At 40.4% G+C, this 18,441-nt stretch overlaps 1 protein-coding gene across 1 annotated transcript; it reads left to right on the top strand.

Annotated features, from left to right (window-relative positions):
• Positions 1-332: 332 nt before the first annotated feature.
• LOC139660665 (glutathione synthetase-like) lies at positions 333-10,068 on the top strand. Its single transcript, XM_071538867.1, has 13 exons — positions 333-447; positions 942-1,083; positions 2,098-2,243; positions 2,517-2,592; positions 2,920-3,059; positions 3,207-3,323; positions 4,152-4,232; positions 4,534-4,611; positions 4,759-4,828; positions 5,566-5,760; positions 6,558-6,642; positions 7,258-7,444; positions 7,748-10,068. The coding sequence occupies exons 2-13, from the start codon at positions 952-954 to the stop codon at positions 7,827-7,829; spliced, it is 1,389 nt and encodes a 462-aa protein (XP_071394968.1). The 5' UTR covers positions 333-447; positions 942-951; the 3' UTR covers positions 7,830-10,068.
• Positions 10,069-18,441: the final 8,373 nt, after the last annotated feature.

Raw genomic sequence — 18,441 nt, 5'->3', positions numbered from 1 at the left:
CCATTGTGTAAAACGTGCACAGAAGTCGACATGTAAAGCTAGAGCTACTGCACCAGCCACCAGCACCGATTTATTATGTTTATTCAACAAACGATCAGACTGAAAACTGTTTCAAACTTGCTGAATCGAAACTAAAACTAAAGCTAAAGCTAATGCAACACATAGTTTAGATTGTGGTGGAGTATCAATTTGTGTTTTCAAAACTACAGATGTAAGTTTTGTTACTTCCGGTATACGTAATCAAAGTAGTGAACACTGATTGGCTTACGTAAGCACATGGCCCTGTCTAGCCAATGGCATGTTTCGACAAGTCCTAGTTGAGGTACGAGGCAGAGGAGGTGTGTGTGTAGTGTGTCAGGTCAGATTGATTCAGCTTCAGACCCAGTACAGTCTTTACAGACGGAGGGTTTTGCTATTTTAAAGAGTCGTCCCTGTAGCGTTACGGAGGTAAGACGGGCAGCGGTAACCTTATTCAGTTAGTGGAAATGTAGGCATTCTGCTTGTGAATCCCTCGGAGCAGAAAAACAAAAACTGGTGAAACACGTTAGCTAGTTAGCTAGCTAGCCACTGGACGTTAGCCGAGAGTGCATGTTGTCAACTGAAAAGCTTATCAGTATTACACAAAAAATACATTTGGGTTTTTTTTAATTAATCTTGTATCGTTACTATTTTTTGTTTTTATCCCTTCTTGTAAAGCACTTTGTAGACTCTGCTTTTGGATAAGTGCGGTGTATTTATTTATAATTATTATTTTTTACTGTTATTGTTCAGAGTGTCATTATTATTATTTGCTAGGTAGCCCTTGAGACAATTTAGCTAATTTCATAGCAAACTGAGTATACAGATTTATGTAAAAATCATGGTAATACTGCATTAGGATGTGTTCCCCTCCAACCTGTTGTTTGGTGTGTTTGTGATTTTGACTATTTGTCATATCTCAGGTGAATAACAATGGCCCAGGGGATACCAGAGGAGGTGTTAATGAACACAGCACTGATAAAGGACTTGGCGGATGTGGCAAAAGATGCAGCTCTTCTACATGGCGTCTTAATGCGGATTAAAGAGACCCCCAACTCATCAGAGGTGAGAGGTGACTTTCCTGATTTTCATGAAGTAACCTAAATGTAGCACCGCCCTCTGTGAAACACATTCAGCCCAAGGAAAACTTGCCTGCATAACTTACCTGTACAATCAAATGCTTATTATGATTGATAGGATTGGGCTGTGTCTTTCCAAAATGTGCTATCAAGTGATATGCCAGACACCACTGGTCTGATTTTGATTAAACTTGGTTGAATGATGCATCTTCATCATGAGGTCCAGCCTCTAGGATCACAGTTGTGTACTGCATGAGCATTGAATTTATCTGATGTGATGAACAAGACTAGATTGCACTGGAGTGACTGGTTAGTTAAGAGTAAATGCTCTAGGCCTGTTCATATCTACAATCCGCCTGCAGCTTGAGAAAGCAGTCATGGGAAGTTAATTTACTTTCTATGAGCAGAGAAACATTGTCTGTTTACCAGGATTGCCTTCATAAACCAGTATGGAAAAAAGTCAGTTGTACCTGAACTTTTGGGCAACAGCAACCATCAACAGCGAAACATGTATATGTACAAGCGCTGCAGTATGTCCCGCTGAACAATGAAACACCATTGCCATTGCAGCTAACGATCAAATTGCTTAAATCGGCCACCTAATAGTAGTGCAGCAAAGTTGTTGAACCTAAATGCACAATAAGGAAAGAGCATAACTGAGTGTGCATTTTCCTGATTTGACTAATTGGTCCGCAAGAGCAAATGAAACGAGTAGTAGCCAGTGAGAGGGACAGAGATACCAATGAGCTGTTGAGCCAGTGCTGTCCAAACAGACATGACATACAATGCAAAGTCATGCTAGGAATTTGTTGTGCTTTGGGAGAAGCTTTGTGGATAGATCTTTATCGAGCCTGTGTGTGCAGATGAGGGATCTGTGGCTTAAATGTTTGTTTCCATTCCCCACATGTCACATAAAACGCTTTGATGCTCTTACTATTGGGAAAATTTTTAGTTTATTGGTGTCAAAGTTCTTTTGCGCACCTTTTATAATGTTTTTCAGGTGGTGACCTACGCTTCATTCACACTCTTCCCCTCGCCTGTGCCCAAAGCTGTGTTCCACCAGGCTCTGGCAGTGCAAACTCACTTCAACACGCTGGTGGACAAGATCAGCCAGGACCCAGGCTTTCTGGAGGAGGCTCTCGCTAGGTAGGATATGAGCTTATGAGCTATTGTGACCTCCCAAGCAGTTTGGAAATAGGTTCGTTTGGCCATGCAGTCTAGGTTCAGATTGCAGGACAGCAGCGCTGGACAAAACTTCTCACAAAGATCATCAAAAACAAAGACTTGACTCGTCCCTTCTCCAGTATTTCTCTCTTCCATGATTGGATCTATCTACATATAAGCTTCATTAATAGAATTGAGCAGCAGTGTAACATTTTGATGAAATTGTTTTCTTGTCTTTTTTTTGTTTGTTCTTAGCACCATTGCAGTGGATGATTTCACTAGGAGGCTGTTTGGTATCTACAGACAGACCCTGAAAGAAGGAAGGTCTCAGGTATGTTGGTGCAAGAGAAAACAGACCTCTTTCAGTCTTTAATATAAAGTACTCAGCCTTACTGATGCTGGTCATTAGCTACATAGCCAATTAGTAATTACTTTTATCTAAGAGGTTAAAAAAAACAATGTCAGACCCCATACCAAATATTATTGGCTGATGTTATTATATGAATTTCAGCAGTACAAAAAAAACCCATCAATAAGCCTAGTGGAATAGTTGGCTGTTGACCAAGTAATTGATTATTCTGGTCCATCCCTAATCAATAGCCTTTACAGTTAATGCGTTAGTAGCAGTGTAAGTGGGAATTCTGTGTGTTCTCCCCAGTCCGTTGTGCTGGGTCTGAACCGGTCCGACTACATGCTGGACCAGAGACAGGATGGGACTTCTTCTCTGAAGCAGATAGAGATCAACACCATTGCTGCCAGTTTTGGAGGTCTCTCCTCAGGCATGCCAGACGTCCACCGGTCAGTCGATCAGCATACCGGTTCTTCCCATACATTGTGTTGCCTATTTAGTTTGGGTCTTGAGATGTGATGAACTTTCTTCTTGTCCTCCCTCTTTTTCTCTCCCTATTCTCTACTTAACGTCTTCCTCGCCCTCCTCCTCCTCAGACACATCCTTAAGGTGGCTGGCCGGCTGGAGGAGAGCCAGCGTATCCTGGACAACAACCCTGCAGCAGGTCTGGCCAGGGGGCTAGCCAAGGCCTGGGAGCTGTATGGATCAGAGAGGTAGGTATTGAACAGGTCAGATGAATTAAGCATTGTGGAACGACCTGTCAGGTTAATATTCCCTTATGCTTAGAGATAAAACAGTAGAGGGGGCCTGTCATACAGAATTCCTATTCTGGAATGGGACCATATGGCAGCCATCTTACCTGGGTCCACTTCTCTATTTTCTATTTATTGTGTTGTGTGCAAGACAACTGTGACTGTCTAAAATGGCACCAAACATTTTGTAGTTTTTAGATAACAGCTTAACAATGTGAGCTTATCATGTTTTCAATCATAAGTATTTTATGATGGTGCATTTATTTTGCAGAAACTATAAATCCCTTTTTCAAGAAGACATAACAAGTCTCAGATTTCTTTGGTATTAAGAGTAGAAATTCAGTTATGATTAAAAAGTATTTTTAATGTAAAACCCTCTGAAAACTATTTTTGTGGCAATAGACAGAGTATGTTGGCAGCAACTGAATATCGCCAACACTGAAACACACCTAACAATACACACAGATAGATAGCCAGTGTGATTTAATGCTGTTAATAGTGATTAGTGTGACAGCTTTAAGCAAACTTAAGTAGGTGACAATGGACAGTAGGCCCTAATGTGCTTTTTTTTTTAACTTAATTGCCATGACAAGATTAGCCTACGAAAAACTGGAATGATAATTTTAAATTTTGTTAAATTTGACTTTCTTAATATTAGTCGTAATTATGGCAGTTCAACAAGTTTTACACAGTTTATCCAAATGTTCAGTACAATGTTTATGTTGATTAAGCAATAACAGAAAAGAAACCATTGAGAGTTTTTGACAGGAGCAACCCTTGTCATTTCAGAGCAGTCGTCATGTTCTTGGTTGAAGAGGGCCAAAGAAACATCTTCGACCATAGATATGTTGAGAATGAACTGTGGAAGCGGTAAGTAATGAATACTTGAGGGCTATTTTCCAAGAAGTATCAGTCACCCAATGGTCTACATCCTAGTAGGTACAGTATATTTACATGGTAAATGTATCCAAGTCTGTAACTTTGACGCCGTTTGCCTTTCCCTGGCATCCACTGTCCAGTTTGAATTTACCTTACTGCACTTTCAGTGGTATGAAAGGTTTGACCATCGTGCACTTTAAAATTGGAGGAGATAGGACTGTATTGTGAATGGTATGCAGTTGTTTTTGTAACAAGCTGAGTAAACAGTGAAATTATGTTAAATGTGTTTCAGAAAAATTCCTACAATAAGAAGACGGTTTCAAGATGTGGGTAAAATGGGGTCCCTCGATCAGGACAAGAAGCTTTTTGTGTAAGTCTGATTTATCCTTTTAAAAGTAAATCATAGAAAATCTCTTCTTATAGACACAATAAAACCATATGTTGTACATAGCAGTAAGAGGTAATTATAAGAATTGTCAGTTGTATTTACTGTGCATTTATATTACATTCTTTTCAGAGATGGCCAAGAAGTTGCGGTGGTGTATTTCAGGGATGGCTACATGCCTCAGAGTTACATCTCTGAACAGGTCTTGACTTACTTATTTTTAACACCTTTATTACTAGATCTAAAATTCTGAGATTGTCTGCAACAGGTTTTAGATGATGATGTGTAGCCAAGACACAAAAAATGTGCTTTATGCAGGCAACACCAAGTTTTAGGTGAGCTTAGTAGGCAAGGGAATTTGAATATTGAGAACTACATCTAGTAATACATCACTTCAATATTTACAAACATTACCATTGTAAACAATACTGCTACAGCTTCAAGATACTTACAAAACTCATGTTTATCTATCACTTATTTGTAGTCAACCAGTTTAAGATAATTTTTTTCAGTTCAGTCAAAACATAAACAAGAAGATAGGCCATGAATCATGCTGGGAAATAAGCAACAGCCTCCAGCCAAATGCTTGTAAAAGCTGGCTGTGGCTAGTATGTTTATCATAGTAATCACCCATTGTTTCTGTTCTGTTTTAAAAATCTTAAATACTGATAGCAGCTGATGAATTTGGGGATTTACTAGCCACTGTGGCCTGTGAACATAACTGTTACATTCCTGTAGTAGCCATGATACATGGACAACATTTAGAAGCCAGGTGATTGGGCAATTTTGACAACAGTTGTGACCAATGGTGTTTTTTGAAGTCACACAGTTATTTCGTAAGGATACTGTTTGATTTTTATTTGACATTCCTGATATACTTCACAACACTTCACGTGTATCCTGGCCTTCACTTCATTTTTTTATTTTTTAAACCTGTAGAGTTGGGATGCTCGTCTTCTCCTGGAGCGCTCTCTGGCTGTGAAGTGTCCAGACATCGGCACCCATCTGGCTGGAACCAAGAAGGTCCAACAGGAACTGGCCCGACCCGGAGTTCTGGAGAGGTTCTTCCCCGACCAGCCCCAAGTGGTGGAGCAGATCAGAGCCACCTTCGCTGGCCTCTACACTCTAGACATGGTGAGGGAATGACACATACTGCAAAAGTGTTTCATCCCCTTTTTTTCTTTTGGAGTGGTGGAAAAGCCTCTTGAACAACATTTAGAACACACGACACCATCTTGGTAAGTTTGTGATTAGAATGAAGGAAAAAGGGTCTGTATGATTTAAGGTTTGACGTCAGTGTTAATGTAGCTAACAGTTGTAGGTGAATGTATATGAAAGATTCTTGAAAAGTAGGACTTGGAAATAGAAAATAAGCTTGCTTAAATTGTAGCAATGTTCTCTCTTTAAGGGTAGAAAGGACACTACAAGTGTTTCTGGTTCTATCAGTGTTTATTCTGCACCATTTCATCAAAACAAAGCAAACGATGCATAACTCAAGTTCTCTGGGGGCTGTCGAAAGTCATTCTGGGAAATGTAGGAAATCACTAACTGAAGTTGAATAGAACTGAACGAGGCAGGTTGAGGGAAACTGCATACAACAAAAAGGTAAATTACAACATTCATCACAAAATAACTCCTGGAACGGATTGAACATCACAGGTTGATGATATACAGTGTAAGAGTAACTGAGGGTGGACCTTTACATTAAAGGATAATTCCCATACTGTTATAATCCCTCAAAACCTACTTTGTATTTACAGTGTTTTGGATTGTAGACATTCATAATCTGCTGATATGTCCTAGCATGGTATCCTTTTTTCTTATTTAACTGTACATTTTTCCTTTTTAATGAAAATCCTGTGTATACCAGTCTAGCCTTTGTTTTATTGTTTTCACGTTTGTCACTTTGCTGTCCTTGTTGTTGCCTCCAGGGCCCAGAGGGTGACAAAACGGTGGCAATGGCTTTGGCTGCACCAGACCAGTTTGTCTTGAAGCCTCAGCGAGAGGGAGGAGGTACTGTTATAACCCTCTTTATCATATGGAGATTTCCCCATGGCTGCCGAATACTGAAAGGAAATGCCTTTATTAAAGGGATGGATTAAAGGATTAAAGTTGGGGTGCATTTTCTTGACACTAGATGTCACTGAATGGTTTGAGCATGAAAATGTAAATTTTAATTATAAACCACTGCCATATTGGTCACTGAGAGCAGATTCTGGAGTGGTGCTTTCCACAGAGAAACGCATCCTTAATGATGAAATAGTGCAGTGCCAGACATCTTCACAGTCTATGCCAAGGTGCACTGGAGCTGTTGTGGATGTTCCTGCTGGGTCAGTACCCTAAAGCAACTGTGTTGGAGCTATTATTTTAGCAGTTACCTCTGTGAACAATATGGAGAATTGTAGAGTTTGTTTGGGTGTACGCATGTAAGTTAACTAAGTAACTAAGTACTAGTGTATGGGGATGTCCTCCCATGTGGGATAATATTAATGGCAAAAATATGGGGTCTTTACACGCAGTGTCACTGATTATGAAATTTTTTTTCATGAGGTGGCACAAGTGATACCATAAGTATTCCTACAACATCTAAAAGTCAGTCTCATAAATAGGTAACGTAACTTTTATAGGGTAACAACATCTACGGATCAGAGATCTGCAAGGTCCTGGAGGGAGCGAAGGGGAGTACAGAGAGGACGGCATATATTCTGATGGATTTGATCCATCCCAGCCCTGTAGACAACTACCTGCTGAGACGAGATGCTCCGCTCCAACTCTGCAAATGTCTCAGTGAACTGGGAGTGTTTGGAGCATATGTCAGGTACATAATCATTATTGTACTGGAATAATATATATATATATTCATTTACTTGTCTGTCTGTCCATATATCCAACTGTTATATCCAATTTAATCTTAATTTGTTGGAAGGCAACATGAAATAAGTTTGAAAGTGAATAGACCCTATACCCTCTTCTTCCTGATGGGATTCATGCAAGATCTCAATGTTAGAACAGTTTTTCCATGAAAGAAATGTCGCACACACGCATTTGGCTCTTCAACTGTAACATGTTTTGTGAAGATTTTGTGGTCTTAGCTCCTATTCCTCTCTGTGAATCCTTACAGGCAGGGTGAAGACATGGTGATGAATGAGTGTGTGGGTCATCTGCTGAGGACCAAGAGCACAGAACACTCTGACGGGGCGTAGCGGCAGGAGTGGCTGTGCTAGACAATCCTCTCCTTGTCTGACAACTTACACTGCTACCTGCTGGACTCTAACTAGAACTGCACAAATGGACACATCAAATCAAGTTTGCACTTTTGAAAAAAGAGATGCTGAGCAATGTGAGTCCCATAGTTTTGGGACAAATTCTTGAGATGAAGGTTGGTGTTGCAGACACATTCAAATCTTTTTTTTACCATGTTTGCCTTTATTTGTAAGTTGACAATGGAGATAGACAGGAAAAATTAGGTGAGAGAGAGGGGGATCACACATGACAAAGGTCAGGCTGGATTCAAACCCGGGACGTTGCGGTTTCAAGTACGCGCCTTAGACCACTGAGCCAGCAGGATGCCCGCAGACACATATTCGAAATACAAGGTGACAAGGCAGGTTGAGAGAAAGTGGATATAGCCAAAAGGTTAAAAATGACTGCTCTTCGTCACAAAATATATCCTGGAATGCATTGAACATCACAGGTTGATTATGTATAACAGTGTAACTCAAGGGTGGATTTTTCCTTTAAGCCCATTAAAGATTAAAATGTTATGGCTCATACTACAGGTTCAATTAATCCTCAAAGCCCTTGTAGATAAACCTCCATTCCTCCAGGGGAATATTCCTGCTATGATAGGTGATACAGCAGGCAAATGTCTTTGTATTCTTTCTACATGAGGTTTGCCAGTTACCTATATTAATGATTCCCAAAGGTTCGTTAGGCCCATTTTCATTAGACTGGTCAGTGTTGTTAGTCAGAGAAAAAGAAAACCTTAAGTGTCCATTGACAAATGTTTGCTGTTTACCATCAACTGGTTGTTTTGATTTTATTACTTTTTATCAAGTGAATTACTAAAGAGTACTGCTCATAGTTTTTCTTTATGAATCAGACACGAAGCAACTAAATGTGTGATTGAGAAAACTTCTTGTGACTTGTTAATGCTGTGACTTGTTGATGAAAGAACACATTCACTGGTATCCTGGAAGACAATGATGAAGTTGATACAGAGCAGAAAATGCAGAACCATTACTATCAATCCCTTTGGACCAAACATTACTGCTTGATATGTTCAGTGAAAGAACATATCAAGGAACATATCTAGGTAGGAAATAGTAGTACATACTATATATTTTTAAAAGTTGAAGACAAGGCAATAAGATTTAAGCTGTGGAAGAAAATAGAATTGAGTAAATAATGATAGAGATGCCATTGTTTATAAAGCAAAAAGCTGTATTTACGCTCTGTTTAATCAAGTGACCAACCACATCCGCACTTAAACTGTACCAAAATCAGCCCCATACGTCATCGATGAGTGAGAATTTTATTTCCCCCAACTCTCATCACTTTACTTCCTTTCAGTATATACGGTACTTATCTGTCCTCCCTATTCATGTGTCCCACCACCCCGCTCTGCAGGGTGGGTGTCGCACACAGCCTCGTTCTCTGCCCGAAATCCGACACATCTTATTCTCTCTTTCAGGCCAAAAATAAATGACAATTTCCATTTGTTCTACCTAACCATTCATTCTCCACCGTAATTGTTCAATTCATTTGATGAAACAAGAGCTTCAATTGGTGACAATATAAGAAATAAATTTTCATGACCTCAGACTCTGCCTTTTTTTCAACATAAAATATATTTTCTTGAGATAAGTTTGAGAACCACTGATCTAGGATGACATCAGGTTAAATGAAAAAGCAAAGTGTTCCTCTCTTTGCAACTCAAATAGGTGTGTATATTTATGTGGTGGTGGTGTGCAGGTGACTGTATTATGGGGTTAGATTAGCCTCAGAATTGAATGCAGAGAACAAGATAAATGTGTCTAAGAAATAAGCAAGGGTAACTGCAAATGTATTTTCCCATGCACAAACAAATGACTCAAAACCATCACTGTCATCTGAATAAATGGGAGACATTTTCGACTGAAGGATAAGGATGCGCTATTGATCCCCTAGGGGAAATTCGGGTGTCACAACAGCAATGTACAGTACAGAGAAGGTAATAAAATAGAATAAGAATATTGCAGAAAGTTTATAGGCAATATACATAACAATATAACAATGTAAATATAAAACAATTAAAAGTGTCTCAATGTCCACAGTGTCTGAGTGGTGTTATCCAGTGTAAATTTGAGGAGAATCACCCCACAAAAATATTTAAAAATTTAAAAAAAAATAAGAATGTTTGTACAAAAAAACTGCATTTGAAATGTTGAATGTGCATTAATTTACAGATTTGTTTTCCTTTTTGGCATTTAACTCATAAATATATCATTAAAAATACAAATTTACAAATATGCATGATTTCCTTGTGACAAAGTGGTCGGGAGGCCGACACTTGTTACGCATATATCTTTATTTCCCATTCTAATCCATTTGTATTTTTATATTGAATCCACACATGTATCCATTTAATTCCAATTCTTCTAAGTTAATCATCCACCGCTACATCGCTACAGGCCTGGAGACCAAGGTTTGTGTGGGAGACTGCGCACCTTCCATGGGAGACAGAGCTGCAACACCTCATCCTCCCTCTGCTTTGCCTCACACTGCTTCTGCATGGAAGCCAGTGCGAAGCAGAAGATCTCCTCGGAGACATCTAGGATATCCTCCTCCCTATCAGACAGGCTGGTCAGGTTGAGCCACCTGGCTCGCTCCTAAAACACCATCATAGCCATGGACTTTCCTGTCGCCTGGACAGCGCATCGCTAGACATGGAAATGACCGTGGTGATCTCGTCCCACATGGCTAGATCAGGGTTTTCAGCCATGTTAACAGACAGCTCCGCTTGGTACGCTGCTTTTGACGGCAGAGTCGGTGGCTTGGACGATGCAGCCGACAGTTTTGGGTGGAGGTGAGCTGCCATCAATGGTTCCATCAGTGGTGGATGCGCCATGGCGTGCTTTTCCATCCCCTCAAAGTCCAGGGAAGATGCCCCTGGGATGGTGGTCTTGCTGGAACATGGATGGAACATGGATGCTCCCTTCAGGAGCTCCGGAGAAGCCGGGAGGACCTCCACTGCGACAGCAGGCCAGGGAATGTCCAGCTTTCCCTGCACACATTGTGTATGTCGGCACTGAGAGTGGAAAGGGGTGATATACCTTCCGTCACTCCCTTAGCAGCAGACATGTCAAGGGGACTGCCACTGACATGGTGAGTCAGGGGAACGAAAGTCATTGTCGTCCTCATCGGACATGAGAAACTCTCCCACAGACCCTTCCTCCTCCTCATAATTGATCAGGAGTGGCTCCTCAGCCTTCAGGTCTGAAATATCCAACCTTGGCTAGCTGGGTTAGGGGTTTCCTTATCACACGCACCAAGCTCGGTACCGGCAGTGAGAAGAGGGTCCCTCTCCGAGAGGCTAGCCTGACAGGTTAGGGTTGGGGTTTGCCGACGACGGAGGTTCTTGGCTGTGAACAGGGTGCAGTGTCGCACAAGCGTCTGCACAAGAGACAGGCTAGAGCAGGGCTTCTCAAACTCTGGACAGAGGTCCGGATCCGAAATGAACTACAAATCAATCCGGACCAGACTTTGTGTCACATTAGACATAAGTTAATGTAACGTTAGTTAATGTAGGAATATATTTTCTTGTGTCTGAGGCATTGTGTGATTGAACGTGCATATATTTACTTGTGTGCACAAGCGCATGTGTGACACACATTGCAGAGCGCAAGTTAACCATCCTTGATTTTTACTTTCACGGAGCCGCTTGTGTGTGTTTGTGTGTGCCGCGCGCCCGTCATCAGTTTCTGTGGATGCGCTCACTCTGGTCCAATCACATGAAGCATATCACATAATGTCATTCCTATGACAATGAATTGTCACTGTCAGTCAGAGGCCTGGAACCTGTGAACGTTACTGCTATTTCACATATGCAAGTCTTGATTTTCCATGATGAACATTGTGAAAAACTTCTACCGCAGCAGTTTGACCAATGAACACTTGGGTCAGTGCCTCCGCCTGGAAATCACACCATTTGCGCCCAGGTTCAAGGCATTGGTTACAGGCAAACAATGCCACTGATTCAAGCCACCATACTGTACTATTGAGTGTGTGTATGTTACGTTATGTTTAAGTTTATGTTTATAAACTTAAACATAACGTAATGTTAAGTTTATGTTATGGACAAGTTATGGATGTTGATCTATGTCAGTGCGTTTAACTGGCATTGTTCTGGACTATTGAACTTGTGTAAAATTCAAGTGGACCTTTAATAAAAGAGTTTGAGTACCCCTGAGCTAGAGTGATAATCTCTAAACGTCTTACCTATGGAGAAGGTAAGCGAAACCTGAAAGCAGCTCCAGAAAATCAGCGTTTGGCAATGGAGTTGTTGGCTCCGATCTGCGAACGGTTAAGCTAGTTAGCTGAAGCAACGGGGGAGAGATAATACTTCCGAAGTGAGAAGAGGTGATTGAATGCTATGAAAGAGAACTTCTTTATTGAGACACCAACAAATCCACCTAAGGTGAACGTAAAAAGGTTTTTTTTTTAACATTTGGTGTTTCCATTCAGCTTATTCCCATTTGAAACTTCAATTTTCACATAAAAGGGCTTGATGGAAATGCCAGTAGTATCTCAATAGGCTGCCATTTCTGGTTTGAATTTCAATAGTCTGTTGCAAGAACTCTGTCCAACATAAATTTCTTAGCAGTTGCAGTCATAGTATCAGACATCTTCCCATAAGAAACGTTGCTGGTGTCTGTGTTGTTGCATGTACTGATTGGAGTGCCTTTGGCAATAGAATAATTGGCAAGGACAATACAATAATATAGCCGCAAGCGGCGACTGAGGGGTCCAAGCATAATTTGATAAGACAGACAGACAAAACATTACAGAAGGTGGAAAGACACACAAAAACTGACATGTTGTGAAGATCAAACATGCAGTCTAACACCGGCTTTTGTGTTGGCCCATGACTTCTGTCAAGTTCACCATTTCATTGCAATCACATTGTTGAAGTTATTCACAATGACTTTCTATTAGAACACATAACACTTGTTCTTGATAACTAATGATTTCAGAAAGGACAAGCCTGGATTTTAACCTACAACTTTCCACAACGAGAGGCAGACACTTTACCTACTGAGCTAAACTCCTGTTACAGGGTTACTGAGGAGAAAATAACTAAAGGGAGAAGTATTGTGATACTGCAGCCTATGATTGACAGTGCTAATCACTTTATAAAACATTGTAATACTCTCCATTAACGAATAAAACAATACTAAATCACATGGCCCAGAAAGCCGCTGCTGCACTGCTCTCCATGGGTTGAAAGGTCTGGCCACACCCCAATCAGTGATGACATTCAGTTTTCTGCACTGTGTGATTTAGTGTTGATTTACTTTTCATGAAACTTCAAAATGGTCACAGTTCATCAGGGTCTTACACTCATAACCTTGTGATCCAAAGACCTGAGCTTTACCACTCTGCCAACTTCCACTTTACTGTGTGCCAAAGTGGGGAAAACTGAGTAGTGAGTGGAACCCACCTGCCAATTTTTGGTGTTTGTAGGTCTTACGGTATTTGCTGCACAAACACTTTTAGCAGAGAAAAATAATAATAAAAATAAATTTTCACAGGGTCACAATAGGCAACCTTAAACTTAATATGACCTCAATAAGCACTTGAAAACATACCACGTGCATGAATTCCTACATTTTTGGCAAGTAGGACTTTGTCACCTGGGAATTCGAAACCAGGCCCTTTATATCCACAGAGAAGGTGACTTACTGACTGCGCCACTAGGGAGACATGGTTTCCACACACCTCACAAGTTGAGGCAATGACATCACATGTGCAAAACGGGGGTATTTTTGTCTATTTAAACTTAAAACGCTTTCAACAGTCAAAATGTTAGTGATAAAATTCTCAAAAAAATCACATCATTCTGCTGGTTTCAGGTGTATTGTCAAATATTTTGGTGACGTTTGATCAAACATTTGGCGAAATAGAAAATGTACCATCTACCATCTACAGAATGTCTGTGTCAATTTTGGTAGCGTATGAATGAAGACTTGTGGAGATATAGATGTTAATTGATTTTGCATATTTTGAAAAATATAGAGTGACGGACTTCTGAATTGACCATAGGTTGCAGTGAGGCAAACTTTTGTCACAATTCAGTGGATGTGCTGAAACAATTTCAGCTCTGTAGGACATTAGATTTTTTTGAATTTTGGAATGTGAAATGTCTAGAAATTTAGATTTGTTGTAATAAGCCATGGCCACTTTAATCAGTCATTACCAAATTTTATGCATCGACTGAGTCATGAACCTAGATCGTGCGAACTGAATTTCGTATGAATCCATGTAGCCAGTTACGAGATATAAACTTTTTGCATGTATAGCGCCCACTAGTGGTAGAGTTGAAAATGCTTTTGGGGGTGTGTTTACGCAACACTTCTCAACATGTGTTTAAAATTTTGGCTTAATTTGATGAATGGTTAAAGGTATTGTTTGTAAGATTCTGAAAATGCTTGTTATTAGTGACACCTGTGGCCGTTAAGGTAACTGCAGTCAGCATCCTGTTGCTCGTGCTCGCGCATGTGCCCGCACTCCGTAGGCGCGAGCGAGCATCCTGTGTATCGGCCAAAACAGTGACCATATGAACGTGATGGACAGGCGGCATCATGTTGATAGATGAGGAAGCAGTTTCTTTTTTTTTTTTTTTACTTGCATTCAAATGTCAGTCACATTTGCTGATCGCCATGGTGGCACAGAGAAAAAAGTACGACCTGAAATTCAAGCTGTCAGTTGTCAAATTTGCTTAACAAAACTCAGGAGAAGCAGCAGCAAGACATTTCTCTGTTGATCTTTTCTAAGGTAGGCTATCGTTATTTTGATACGGGGCTCTCTCTCTCTCTCCCTCTCTCTCTCTGTGCTTTAGAACGTAACCGCTGTGAAACAATCAGAAAATAACGTTTTATTTCTCTGATTCACCGGCTTTCTCGCTACTACCGCTCCCTCTCTTCATTCACTTTCTAGCTTGCTCGACCATCTCTCTCTCTCTCTCTAGCTCGCTCGACCATCTCTCTCTCTCTCTCTAGCTCGCTCGACCATCTCTCTCTCTCTCTAGCTCGCTCGCTCGACCATCTCTCTCTCTCTCGCTCTCTCTCTCGGGCTATTAATTGAAGTTATATGTAGTTGTATGTTTTCAGTGCTGTGTTTTTGTGAGGAGGAACTCTGATTATGTGTGAACTTTGTCGGGTGATAACGTTACATTGGCTGTATTTATAACATTATAGGTCAGCGTTAGCTTGCTAGCCAGTTTTCATATGTGAAAACAGCAATAGTTTCACCGTGAGGCTCAGCAATGTCGCTATCTGTTATCTGCAATAACGCTAACTGTTAGTGAACTACACGGAATATGTAACGTTATATGTATTCATCATTTCCTGAATGACTGTAGTTCACCTTGCTGTGTCATTACAGCTTACCATTGTTTATTTCACCATTACTGTAAATCAGCATTGTAGTTCACTGTACAAACGCCAGATCCATGCAGCGTAGCTAAGTTACAGCTAGCTGGCTAACCTTAGCATAGCTTTGTGTACAGTTAGATAACGTTATTTGGCCGCTGCTGCCGCACACGGGAGAAGTTTGCCTTCAGGGCTTTCTGCCAGAAAGCCTTTCTGACAGAAATCCAAGGTTATGGTTTAGGTAGGGGTTAGGGTTACCCTAAGGCTGTCTACCAGAAAGCCCTGAAGGCAAACTTGTCCCGTGTGCGCCGCTGCCTTGCATCGCTCTTGGCTAGTAGAAGGCAATCGTTATACACCATTGCTTTGTAACGTTACATCATTTATTGTTGGCTAAAATCAACACTATTTGTCATAATAGCTACATAACTTAGTATCATGGATCACGTTAGCTGGTGAAGTGATTTGACAAGCTAGCCAACTAACATATCCACTCAGAAAGTATTACGTTACGAGCAAGCAAGCTATAGAAGTAGTGAAGCTGAAGAGACTAGCCACGGGAGCGCGCATAACGTCACATCCGTTGGAATCTCCCGGAAAAAACGGCCCGAGTCCTTCACATAGAATGTAGCTTTACACACTGTTACAGGCAACGGAGAAAGTCGGCTGAGGTCTCATTTTTTAAGTTACATTACAACCCGTTCACACATTGGCAATAAAAAACGATTTATACATGTAAAAAGTTTGTAAAAGTTACATATAGGACCTTTAATGAGTTATGGGCAATTTAGTGTTATGGCGTGTTTCGTTAAAAGTTTATTGGTCGATAAAAGCCAAACCATTTGACCTATCAATAACCTTTACACAACTTTGAAAGAGGACAGTCCCAAGATTCTCCACACCAAGTTTCATGTGAATTGGATGAATGGCCTAGGAGGAGTTGCGAAAAAAGGTGTTTCTTAAATAATTCAAAATGGCAGACAATGCAAGATGGTGGACATTGAAAGTGATATATGGGTTGGACTCAAGCCCCCAGGAACAGCTCTGGGCCGTGCGGCGATTTTGGCGTAGTGGCCAAGGTCGGTATTGCAAGTCACGTGACGCCATGGGGCCCAAAAAGACTTTTTTCCATAGAGATACATGGGGAAAGAAGCGCCTGTAAAACTCCGGGAAAATTTTTCTGGGTATCACACATAGTCAAAATGGAGTCTTTGAATTATCAATTTTTAAATCATTGGGTCCATTTTTCTTTGGAAGCCACCAAGAGCCGTATAAAGCTGTATTTTCTGGAGCACCGTGAACATGCCTCTAGGCCACGGGAACGCTCCGTGCGCATTCACCGCTTCTACTCCACTGTTGACAAGCTATACAGCTAGCTGGTTGTTAGCAGAGGCTTTTAGCTGTATGTGATCAAACTATATCACATTAAACTCAACCTACACGCCCGCCGACACTTAGGTTTAACAGGCAAGACTTCAGAACAATAACGGATGGTTTCTAATTTGTTTTTGTTTCTCTCTTGATTAAATAGGTCGCTTGCAAGCTAGATAACGTTATAACATTGCCGTAGTTAACCAGCATATGCAGTTCTATGCACCTACTTACTATTGTATATTTATTTACATCTCGAAATTCTCCGTTTACAGACTATGCCTATGTACTTTTCTTTATCCTATTAAAGTTATGAATATATTTGGGATTTGATGGTTGTTTTAATTTCTTTTACTGTCTGTAAATTTATATTTAGATGTCCAATTTGAGTTAACCTGCTTGAGTTACTGATAATGTGTATTATGTAAATGGAATTGAGTCTTCTTCCAACCACTGCATAGGGAGATCAAGCTTATAGAAATTTTGCTATGACAGAGTCTAGATAGTGTAACACTTGCAAACTCAAGTAAACCTTGGTGTGACACAACAAACCTAGAATATTCCCAATGATAATAATTTAACTGATTTTTTTTCCACTAGCAAACCTTACATCTAAGTTGCATAATGCAAACATACACTGTTTATATAGGACTTTGTTTGATAAGAGTACCAATATTTATGTCATGACTAAATGTTGTGAGGTGACCCACCTTTGATCCAGTGTAGTTCAGTCCCATGGATTAAATCAGTATGCAGCAGAATGATAATGGCTACAAGTAATACTATCTCTACATTGAGGCAACAGCATGTTGGTTAACTTGCACTATGTGGTCTATATATTGTCAGAAATTACTCACACTGTTAGTAACATAATATTGATATATGTGACTCGAAAAACATAATGCTGGTAAAATGTAATAACCAAGGTAAGATGGAGATGGAAAAGTAATTTGAGGGCAATGGACTACAGAGTGATGACAACTAAGACTTATTCAAGAGATGATCCAAGACAAACTGTTATATGTAAAGTAAAGATTTATTTCAAAACACGTTCCATTCTACATGTTAAATACATGTAGACATCATAAATAAGTTAATTTCTTTGGGAGCATTTTCCAGAGAAGTGTCAGTGGTTCTTGAAGAGCAGGAGTTTCTGTAACAGAAGAAACTGCAGTAAGTATCTGCGGCTCAGTGTCTGACAGAAAACAGTTAGCATACATCATCATAATGATTACAGCACAGGGTGAAAACTACTTAATTTGTGAAGCACTGGCTCCAGTACAGGTGAAAAGGCTACCAAGTCATCGATGACCGATGTGAACCATCTCACATCGAAAATGCTCTAAATTAAGTTCAAAATAAATCTCCTCATCTGGTTAAGCGCGAGTAAACCCTTGACATGGACCTGGCTAGCGATGTGTGGCATGAACTTGACTCCCTGTGAGAAACACAAGACAACGTTCAACACAAGTGGAGCAACACGAGTGGAGCATAAATCACAAATGCAAAGTTTAGTCTATGATCTAACGAACATTTCTCTCTTTAACTAACGTTAAGTTAACTTGTTTGATGTTAACCCATGGATGTGTTAGCTGACTCGTCTCGTTATGCTAACCGTTATTACCAACGTTAGCTCAACTTTATCCAGACTGAATCACTTCACATCGGATGTAAGATTTATACAAATAAAGCAAATGTTCTGTGATTGAATAAATGATAGAGTCATACCTGGACGATGGTTTCCCCGAAGAGCCGAGTCTGCAGCAGCAACAGTCAATCAGAAGCTAGAACCTAGAACCTAGAAAGCTGCACATGA

The sequence above is a fragment of the Centroberyx affinis genome, unplaced genomic scaffold (assembly GCF_046629955.1).
Source record: "Centroberyx affinis isolate AG114_WGS23_722 - 3 ecotype Tasmania unplaced genomic scaffold, CSIRO-AGI_Caff_v1 ptg003357l_1, whole genome shotgun sequence".
Lineage (NCBI taxonomy): Eukaryota > Metazoa > Chordata > Actinopteri > Beryciformes > Berycidae > Centroberyx > Centroberyx affinis.
Note: the sequence above shows the minus strand (reverse complement) of the source record. Positions and strands in the feature narration are given on the sequence as shown.